Source organism: Gavialis gangeticus, unplaced genomic scaffold, assembly GCF_001723915.1.
Source record: "Gavialis gangeticus isolate Ggan-Ray unplaced genomic scaffold, GavGan_comp1, whole genome shotgun sequence".
In the NCBI taxonomy this organism is placed as follows: Eukaryota; Metazoa; Chordata; order Crocodylia; family Gavialidae; genus Gavialis; species Gavialis gangeticus.
The window spans coordinates 56,652,392-56,663,115 of NW_017728994.1; the positions used below are offsets into that span (position 1 = coordinate 56,652,392).

At 48.1% G+C, this 10,724-nt stretch overlaps 1 protein-coding gene across 1 annotated transcript in view; it reads right to left on the reverse strand.

The window, feature by feature from the left end:
- Positions 1-7,617, reverse strand: part of AFAP1L2 (actin filament associated protein 1 like 2) — a gene marked incomplete at its 5' end in the record, with an annotated part of 47,001 nt that extends 39,384 nt beyond the window's left edge. Inside the window, 3 exons of the mRNA XM_019502863.1 lie at positions 1,094-1,188; positions 6,847-6,924; positions 7,431-7,617. Of these exons, the coding sequence (XP_019358408.1) occupies positions 1,094-1,188; positions 6,847-6,924; positions 7,431-7,617 (360 nt within the window). The remainder of the gene's footprint in view (positions 1-1,093; positions 1,189-6,846; positions 6,925-7,430) is intronic.
- Positions 7,618-10,724: the final 3,107 nt, after the last annotated feature.

Genomic DNA, 10,724 nt, shown 5'->3' on the forward strand with positions numbered 1-10,724 from the left:
CCTAATTAAATTTATAACTGCCCTGTGGAAAAGTCCAAAGCAACTTTGTTTGTGGACTTTTTTTTTTTTTTTTTTTTAAGCTAAGTTTCAGGGAAGCTGGAATCATACAAAACGGGTCTTGCACACCAGCCCGGGAGGGCCGAAAAGCAGGCCCTGGAAAGAAATCTGCACCCCAAAATTATAGTGCGAGTGGCATCCCATTACTCCCGACCCGTTATATGCCACATTCATCACAGCAGATGCATGGGTGGCCAGGAGGCTCGGTTAGCAGCTTCGCTTAAATGCCCCTAGAAAGAGAGAGAAGGGGCAAAACACTGAACTTCTCTCCTTCATGGGTAGCAAAGTGACCCTCTATCATACGCAAGAGACTCACAAAATCCTCACGTCTAACTCCTACAACCCCTGTGAATCCTGATGCCAGGTACTAACAGGCCTGGCTCTTTCAAGCTCTCTTGGGTCAGATGAGGCAGCATGGCAAGAAGAAGAATAATCCAAACTACCTCCCCCGTGGTTTCGGACACTCGGGCATTGTTCCTCGCTCTCGCGGAGCCGCATGGCTGCAGGTTTCATAAGACGCTGCCCAGGGGTAGGGAACAATAGACCAGTGTCTGCTAGCGGGATTATAAAAGTGGATGAGGCCAGACGCTTCAGATGAAAGCAAGCACTTATCTTCCTCAGCCATGATCAAGCCATGCAGGAGAGAAGAGCTTCCTGACACCACACAGCGACGACCCAAATGTGCTAACACTTGAGGACTGCTGGCCTGTACGCGGTTATCCCAGGCAGCCGAACCCCAGCTGCTGCTCTCACACTCCTAGGAGAAGATTGTCAAAAGGCCTGCTAGGTGCCTTCAACCCTCCTCCAAAAGTCACTGCGACTAAGTATTTCCCTTAGTACCGTCCATCAGCAGCCGTTCTGCGCATCACCTATGCCATAAGAGAGCGTTGGCTCTGGGACAGTAGTGGCTGTGAAGCATTTATGGATCTCAAATGCTGTCATCAGAGGTAGAAATGGTTAGATCTGCTCAAGTATGAGACTGTGAAAAGTGATGGAAAGCAACGGGAGAAGGGAAGACAAGGAACCAAACACGTACTATCTTTGGTGGAGGAAGGTCTGGCAGGCTCTTCTGAGGAGGAGATGAATGCTGTCCTGCTTCCCCGTTGGGCACCGCGTCTCTGCGATCCAGTGCTACAACACAGAAGCAAGCAGAAGTGAGGACACGTGGCATTTCCCAGCAAAGTGCTTATTACCCAGTCACAGACGCGTGCTGCGTTATATTTGAAGAGGAAGCGGTGCCAATAACAGAGTATATTGCACTGCGCCCACCGTCCCAGCCAGGGCTACAGGCCACAGCCACAGGGCCAGTCCTCCTGGTAGAAAGCTGCTATTTTCTGGCATGTTTTTTTTTTCCTTTTGGAATTAAAACCGTGAAGATCAAAACAGCTGTCAAAAACAAAATCCCGCGACTTGCAACGAAGTTGTCTATATTGAGCAGGCCTAAATGCTCACTCTGTTATTACTGGGTGGCATGTGGCTGAAAGTTGCAGACAAATAACTTTCCCTCTCCCAGTGTTGCTCTGCAAACACACTTAAGAAAAAAGGGGGTAGGGGATGTTCAAGTGGTGCAAAACATGTACTGCTACTGACTTCAGAGGGGAACTTGGCCCGGACAGAAAGCATTTCCTAACTTGTTTCCCCCTGGGGAATATGTGCACCAGAGCCCCTTCCCACTGATGGCCCTACAGCTGTCAAATAAGGAACTGCTGTATTGGTACACAAAAGGGGTCTCTATATCCCCCACCCAAAAAAGCTGTAGCTAAAGGAGGGTCAGCGTAACTAGATCCTACGACTGACTTGCTGGAACGTAGAAGGCCGTGTTACCTCCCGAGTAGACCTGGGCACATAACAACCCAGGACCCTTTTTGCTTCAAAAAGTCTATCCCCTGCTCTATTACTGAACCTCTGTGTGCCCAAGCAGATGTCCCGATTTCTCAGCATGGGATCATGACATTCAACTCCCTTTGTACAGCACAAAAGACTTTAGACAGCGAGAGAGAGCAGAGTCTGGCTGCTTTCTTACTAATAGGCTGAGAGCTGTAATGTTAACCACTGACACTTTTACATAAAATTTTTGTAGCTATGAAAAAGGAAAGAAGTGCAGGGTGTATATCCGCTTAGTGGGACCAAGTGACACTGAGACCCTGGTAACAGGTAGAGGCTGAGATTTTCCCAGGGGTCTAAGGAGGAAGCAAGGGTCAGTGGTTAGGGAAGTAACCCGAGATCTGTGTTCAATATTCACTTCTGCCACAGAATACCCGAGTGATAAGCCATAGAGATCAGGTCCTCAAAGGTAGATATGGGAGTTCAACTCTCACCCACCTCTGAAGGTCCGAGCTTTAATCTCTCTCTGCCTCTGCTCTCAGTCCTGCAGCATCCCTCTACCGGTACCTAGCTATGAGATTAAGGCACCCTCAGATAACACTGCAATGGCAGCCTTGGAAGGGACACACAAAACCTAATTCCTGCGCCTAGTTCCCTTGGGCTCATTTGAAAATCCCAGCCTCTCCCCATGTTCAAAAAGGGAACGCTGGCAACATCATGCACTTCCTTGCTCAAAAGAGGCTGGCACGAGCTTTGCTGCATATTTCCATGTTTAAAAATAAAAGCTGGGACCACATTGCACTATTTCAGTCTCCGTCTCAGAAGCCACAATGATATCCCCGAACCTGCATCCTTTAATGAGTCTCTGGTGTGAGGGCACTGAATCACAACAGTGCAAACCATACAAGGGCCATGTCCCACAGCGAGAGGCTGCCTGCTCCTCACAGTACAGTCTCTGCTTTTAATGCCGGACAAGTTCATTAAACTCCAGCGTGGTTCATAGGCCAGACTGCTTGGTGAGCTGATGCCTGCTGAAAATATCTGTGGGCTATGCAAGCAGGGATGCTGGGTTTCTTTTGTGGTTTAACCTTACAATAAACCAGGGGAAATGTAAGGCACAGACTGTGACCATCAGCCTGAAAACACTGCTCTCCTGCATCAAGTAGAGACAAAGGAGCTGGACCAGCCAAAGTCCACCTTAGTAGCACTGCAAATGCCCTGCTTCCTAGCTGTCACCAGGGGATGCTCTCTTCCACAAGGGAGAAGGAAGAGCTGCTATCAGGGCAGACATCATGTTGTGTTACCATCGATGGCTGCCATGTGCCTCTGGAAGAGGCTGGGAATCATGGTGATGCTCCCCAAAGAGCTTTGCTCAAAGGATGGTGCCATGACACTGCTCAGAAGAGCCTAGCTCTTGACTTACTGCCTGGTCACCTCCCCATTCACAGACACCAAGGGTTTTCCAAACAGGGCAAATGTGCAGGAAAGCTTCCTGCAAAGGTGTATAAAAGTACAATGCCAACACATGGCCTGCTGCAAAGAGCAGAGCCCGCTCTGGATCAGCCACAGAGACAAATGTCAGTCTATGCCATGATAACGGAAGCAAAACTCTGCATTACTTGCGTGGTACCAGCATGGACTTAGGAATAGTGAGATCCTGGCTTCGCTTCCTACCCAGCCATCACCCTAATGAATCTTGCCATGCCAGGAGTATGCTGTTTGCTTTGCATATTAATTGCCCTTCATCTCCTCAGTGACTCACAAACAGGATGGAGATGAGATCTCTCCAACTGGTGTAAATGGCCACAGCTCCCCAGAGCTACGTGGATTTACCGCCAGTGGGTATCTGACCGTGATGCAGTACAGGTTGGCTCTACACGGGGAGCCTGTATCCCATCCCTGTAGTGTATACCCCCTTTTAAGGTGAGGTTGGAGCTGCATGCTGAGATCCCTGCTGGACTTGTGGAGTTGCTTGCTCTTTAACCTTTTCCTGAATAAGGAAAAAACATTTTTTTTCAGATCTTCCCAAAGCAGGAAGTCAGGGGTGTAGCAAGCCCAGTTGGTTTGGAGAGGTGGCATCCACAAAAGACATTGAAGAATAGTCCCAAATGCAACGGTGCTTAGCATCAGGTTCCCCTCCTTTCATAATTCTCATAAACCCAGAATTTAGGTGACATTTAGAAGAAAGTGAAAAACTGGACATAAAAACACAAATTCTACCAGAAATAAGATGGGGGCACTGATGGTTCACTCTCATCTCTCCCTGCTCTCTGGTGCAGGTGAACAAAGCAAGTACTTCATAGATCAGAGGGCCGGAGCAGTCTCTGCCATCACGTGGTCTGACCTGCTGCTCGGCACAGGCTGGAGAATGTCACCTCGTGCATCCCTGCTCTCGTGTCTCTGCGCTGGCTGCATTTTACCTGCTGCTACTGAAGGGCACGGAGTCACTTTCTCACGTAACTTGTGTCTCTTTATTATGGTGAATTCAATTACTGTGCTGCCATCAAAAGAGACCTAGAAAGGACTTTATTGTTCAGCTTGGAGGCCTCCTAAGGCAATCAGTGGCAGACACGTTTAGGAGTGGAGCTTAGAGCTGTTCTCAGAGATTACCAAAGCTTTTTAGGGCATTTGCTTGTCTGGGTTTCTCTCCTTTCTTCTTAGCTCATGCAATTCCTGTTTTTAAGAGCATCTTATAACATGCTGCTCCTAGACATGAGCACGAGTGCAATTAAAACAGTGAAAGGGCCCTGAACTGAGTGCCAGTGAGCACCTACCACTCAGTGCCTACCTCTGATTTCACCGAGTCTGCTTCAGGTACCTTAGCTCACTATCAGGGTGGTGTCACATGGTCCCTGGAAGGTTTTTACCTATTAAAGTCAGTATGCGTTAGGACAGGGGTGCTCGACCCCTAACGTGGGAGCCACATCTAGCCTGCAGAGCTGTGATCCGGCTGGCAGGCCTCCACAAAGGTCCAAAAATATGGTGGGGGGAGCAGGGGCGACTAACACGTGATCCTGCAGTGGGCAATCCTGGGTGTGCAGCCCTGTACACACCAGATTTTGCTCACAGAGTGGATCTGGCCCGTGGGCCCACCCTGCACAAGTCTGCAGGGCAGAAAATTTGGGCACCACTGTTTTAGGAGACAACCCTCACCTGAAAGGGAACGACTCTTCAACGATCCTGCCTCAGGCAGGGGGCTGGACTAGATGACCTCTGGAGGTCCCTTCCAGCACCACTTCTCCAGGACTCAGAGGGTGGCTAACTGCTCGACCGTGCATCTGCTCAAGTTTTAACTGCACTTAAGCTGAATGTGTGACACCACCCTCAAACTCCAAGTCTGCATAAATCATCGCCACGAGCCTGCAACAGCTGGTCTATAAGCAGATCCTTGCCCCTGCACACACCTCATTTACTTTACCAGGACTCTGCAGATTTAAAAGCTGCATAGACATGTCCTGCCCAGGATTGGGGCCCTTGTGCACAGCTCTGCCTGCCATTTTGGCCAATTGTACATATAACCTAAGCTACTGTCTTCAATCTTTCCAAATAAAACTTAGAAGTTTAACTTGAACTGGGGAGGCGGCTGAAAGACAAGGAAAAAAAAAAGAGCCCTGTCCCTTAGGGAAGTGGGCAGGCTCATGGTCCTGATAGGAAAAAGGCTGAAGTAAAAACAGGATCTCTAAAAATAATTACAGCAGGCTTTACACAGAGCCTTGGCTTTCTGCATGGCTGCCCTGAGCAAAACTTCTCACTTGATTCACATAGTCGGACCCAGCACTGAGACTCCACAGGTCTTTCTGCTGCCACCGATCTCCCCGCTCTGAGCTGCAAGCTTCTTCAGCTTCAGCTTAATGTTATTGCTTGTACTACAGTACGTAGAGCCTGGCAACCACAGGCAAGATGCTGGGCTCCCTGTGGACAGGGCTGTTCACTCGCATGGTAAGACAGTTCACGTACGGTTGCAAGAATGCCAAGTGGCTAAAAGACTTACTCAAATTTGCAAGCATTGATCAACAGTGACCTTTGTAATTGCCATAAACACTGTGGGAGTGACAAACCTTCACTGAACTATTCTGAAAGTTTGCAAGTTTCTTTCCCATTCTGCAGAGTCAAAACCGGGCAGGTATAATCAGAAAATTTCTTCTGAAAACAATGATGAGCACTTCTTCTAGGTTCAGTTGTTCTCAGTGTATACAGCCTGTCTGGTCTAGCACCATGGTTCCCAGCCTTCCTGGACTTGAGGCATCACTCCATAACTTTTGCAAATTGAGAGGCACCCAGTTTCAAACACTAATTTATATATTAAAGTGCTTACCTCCTTGCAGAGAGACTGAGCAGTGGAGGCTGGAAATCATCCAAGCAGGGGCAAACCTGAGTCTATGGTTACCTTTAATTTATCTCCTTATCTCCTGACACCTCGTGACACCCTTCAAAGGATCTGGTGGCACCCTGGTATGTCCCAGCACCCTGGCTGAACATCACTGTTCAGCAGCTTCCAGTGGGGAGGGGGGATGCTGTTTAAGTACACGACAGCATAGTGCATAGCGGGAACACAAATAATTTGTCTTGATGTACTACACTGGGTTAGCCCGATTGAAACGGCGCTGGCACGGTACAAAGCAACGTACTAAAAAAAGTGTGAGCAACTGCAGCTTTTAAAGGCGGACTGATTTGTTTTGCACTAAAAGGAAACCTGTGGACTTCTTGAAATGTTACAGTGGGGTAGCAGGGTTGGGAGGAAGGTGACATTTTTATCCCAAAGTACTCAAAAATGTTACTTCCAGGAATAACTTCACTGTGCTGGCGAGGGCACGATTTCAAGAATATGCAGACTATGGAAATCATTTCACTCCCTCTGTCGGCTCAGCCCAGCACCCACTGAAGTCACCAGGAGTGTTGTCACTGATATCGATGGGAGGAGATCGACTCCTTTGCCCCTTGTCCCAGCAACTCTAGATTGCATACCTTGGTCTTGTTTCTGCGGCGTACCCTGCTGTTTATTGACAGTCACTTTGTTCATGTAAATGTATTCTTCATCGCCACCTGTGCACCAAGGGAAGAACAGGCTCTTTACTGACCTGTCTGTACTTACACCTCTTAGTTTTCATGCAAACAAAAGCAAAAAGCATCTCTGATATGTATGTTCAAGCTTCTGTGTCAGCTAAATGCAAAAAAATAAAAAATAAATTAGCAGTAATCAAACATTAAAGCTGAGAAATTAACAACCAGGAAATTCCAAAGTTAAAATTACTACTTCAATGTTAACTCAGCAAAGTGGCACATCCTGTGTCTCTTCTAGAGCGGATTAAGTAAACCGAGACTGAAAAGCAGAAAAAAAAAATAAAAAAATAAAAAATAAAAAAATCAGAAATTACGGGAATCCTTAGCTCGTAAAAATGTATGTTTAACCAGTTATTTCTCTTGCTGGTTAGATGAAGAATAAAAACATAAAATCCGTCTCCATGTCATCCCCTCTTTCAAGTCCCAATGAAGGAAAAGACAGCACCACAAGACTGACTCCCCGCTGAGATTCCCCAATCTGTACCTACCGCTTGACTTGGTGTACACCCGAAGGAGGTCGGAGAGGAAGCATTTCTTCACGATAGCTGTGCTGCTCAGGTTCTCCTTGTCCAAGATCGTCAGAAACTCTTCAAGTTCTGTAAGCAGCTGCTCTAGAGCTGAGAGAGACACAGAAAGCAAGTGAGAGCATGTCTTTCGAGAGTAATCTGGTTTTAATTAGAGAGGGAACCTCTATTCCAAACCTTGGTAAGGATGAATGTGAATTTGAATTTCTAGACTGGACTCACCTGTATGATTATTTTGATTCTAACTGAGATCCAAAACTTTAAAAGGGTCTATTTATCTACAGCCTTCAGCTCTGAACTGAACTTAACTCTCTTTCCTGGGTTCTTTCAAGCTTTCTTCCATTCAGTTTTGCAACAACTTGTGTCCTAAAAAAGCTAATGCTTTTGGCATCACATTACTCAATAGTTTCCAAGACTGTTTTGGCTGGAAAGGCTAGCAACAATATACTGGCTGGGGACTGAAAGCAGGGCCGGATCCGATTACCTCCTGGACAAATGCATGATGGAAAACCAGCACTTGATACCTGGAAAGAACAGGTGGGAAACAGGGCAGGAACGGGCCCCAGCATCTGAAGTGAAGCAACGCCAATTGGTTTCCTTTAGCTCTAGGGGAGCCCCTCTGTTTAAATGGCTCCACGGCCAAACGGCTTTGGTGGAGGGGATCAGACTGAATTCGCTGATGTTCAGCTATTCACTTCTGTTTGCTCCTGTTTCTGCCTTGGGTTAATTAGGGACGGGGCAGGAACCTACTCCAGAGAGGAAATAACAGAGTGGTTTGTGGGAATAGGAAATGCAGAGTAAGAATGACAATGATGGGAAGCACGAGGCATGAGCCAACTCTGGCCATTCCCGGACTTTGGGCTGTCCCCTTTTACATCACTCAATCACTTCCTGATCTTAACAAGCTGCAGGACAGAGGGGCAACAAACTTGTGCTTAACATAACCATGCTGTTCAATAGGCTGCTGTTCCTCACTGTACTAATAGGGAATGTGCGGCTATGAAATACGGAAGATTTAAACTGGGAAGAGGCAATTATTTCATTTAACTGGCAATTATGTCATTTCTTTAACTACATACTTGGCACTCCCGACTATCTACTTTCATATCTCACAAAGTATGAAGGAGCTACCACTCCCAGCATACCGTAAGGTACAGTAATATCCCATTTTATCCTCCCAGCATGCTATAAGGTACAATGATATCCCATTTTATTGAAAAGGAAACTAAGACATACTCAGCTTACACAGAAAGTTTATGGTAGGATCAAGAATAGAACCATTAATGCCAAATGTAACTCGAGGAATTGCTTTCTCTACCAAGAGCACTGCAGAAGTCAGTAAACACAAGCAAGTGGTAGCTCTTCTGTGCCACAATTTCTTTTGCTAAATCTAGAGCATCCAGCAACAGACCACTGGTTTTGAACAGCTACGAATGCTCAACAGCTTGACTCCACACCGACATTTAATTGAATCAGTTTGCTCTGGAAATCCTGTGCTATTATGTGGTAGCTCTTGGCATTTTATTCTAACCTCCCTACATCAGATTAATCCTATTTTGATCTGCCTCGGGACCAATGGGAAGCTCAAAATGTCTGCATTGGTCTTCGCTGTCTTGGCTGCGAGCTTGGCTCATGTCGTGGCTTGACATAACCCACTGCACTGCAAACCAGGGACGGATAATTTCAAGAAGTGGCAGTACTTTCCTTAAGCAGATGGCAATGGGTAAAGAATAAGATGGTCACCAAGAAGCAGGATTAAAACCGAACAGAGACTGGCTGCTGTCAAGCGCATCTCTCAGGCATCATCTGGTACTGGGGATTTGTCCCTAGTCTGGCGAGGAGCCCGTTTGCCCTGGCTTCCAGAAATGACCCATGTCAGTGGAGTTTTCCTGCCTACACTGCAGGCGCATCTCCTTTGACAAACGGCAAGTGACTGCTGAGGTTGAGACCAATTCCCGCGGTAGAAAAGGCCTAAATGTACATTCCTACGAGCTCATTCTGCTGGACATGCCCGTTTACATGTGATGATAACCGACAGAGTGCAGCCCATAACAACATCTCATCTTATCTCCCAGCTTTAGGAACAGGCCAGCTTTCCAACAGCTGTCCGCATGGAAGTCAAGCTAGACTCAGCTCTTCCCCCCAAGGTTAATGATTCGACCCCCGTGACTGTGGAAAATGACTTAATTTGTTTCTCAAGCATCCAGAAGGTGGACAGCACACAGGGCCCTGCCGCAAAACACTGCTGTACAGTAGGTTGCATTTTCCAGCAGGGGAATTAAGGATGCAGATCTGGCTTCTGGCTTGCAATGCACTCGCTCAGTTCAATTCAGCCCTGTCCCAGCAGCCACCAAAGTCAGTGGAGAGACTCCGACTGACCTCTGCAGAGCTGGCTCAGGCACATAAGCATTCAGCTCCTCTTCAACCAGCAGCAGGGTCCTGGGACATTCTCTACCCAAACCTGGTACCTGCAAAAATAAACCACCCTCCAAACGACTGTGACCTTACAACAGGGAGGATGGGCGCTTGTACACGTGACGCCGTTAACGTGGACGTACAATGCAAACGTCACTTTGCGTGGCTTCATGGTGTCGCAGTGTACATGTGCAAGACTCTCGGGATTTTAAAATGATTTTGCGTCGTTGCAAACTAAACTACATCTGGATGTCGTTTAGTTTGCCACGCTGCAAAACTGCAACGAAGCAGCTGTCAGCTTGCCCCCTTGGCCGCGGGAGAGGAGGGCAGGCTCCACAGAAAACAAGGATCGGGCTCCTGGCTGCTTCTGCCTTTGGCAGGCAACTGCTAAAAGCAGAAGCAATGATGGGTATGATCCTCTTCTTTTCTTTTTTTGCATTGGAGCATGCCCACAGTCGGGGCGAGCTGCCAGCGGGCTCAGTGCAGGGGGCCTTGATTCTTCCTTCTGTAGAGGCAGCACACCCTGGGGCTGCCCGCATGGGCAGCTAGTTTGCTGGGTGCTGCCCCAGCTCAGAGGCAGCACCCAGCTTGATCCAACTGTTCCTGCTGGGAGCTCGGGGACTGCTCCCTGGGTGGATGCTGCCTCCGAGCTGACACAGCACCCAGCCCGCTAGCAGCCCGCCCAGGGGGCACCACCACCGTGGAGGGCAGGCCCAAGGTCCCCCACAGCTCATGGGCCGCTCAGCCCATTGGCAGCTTGACCCCCAGCCACAGGTAGCCTCCAGCTCCAACCCACCCCAAAAAACCCCCAACCTGAACTAAGGATCAGGCCCTTCACCGTAA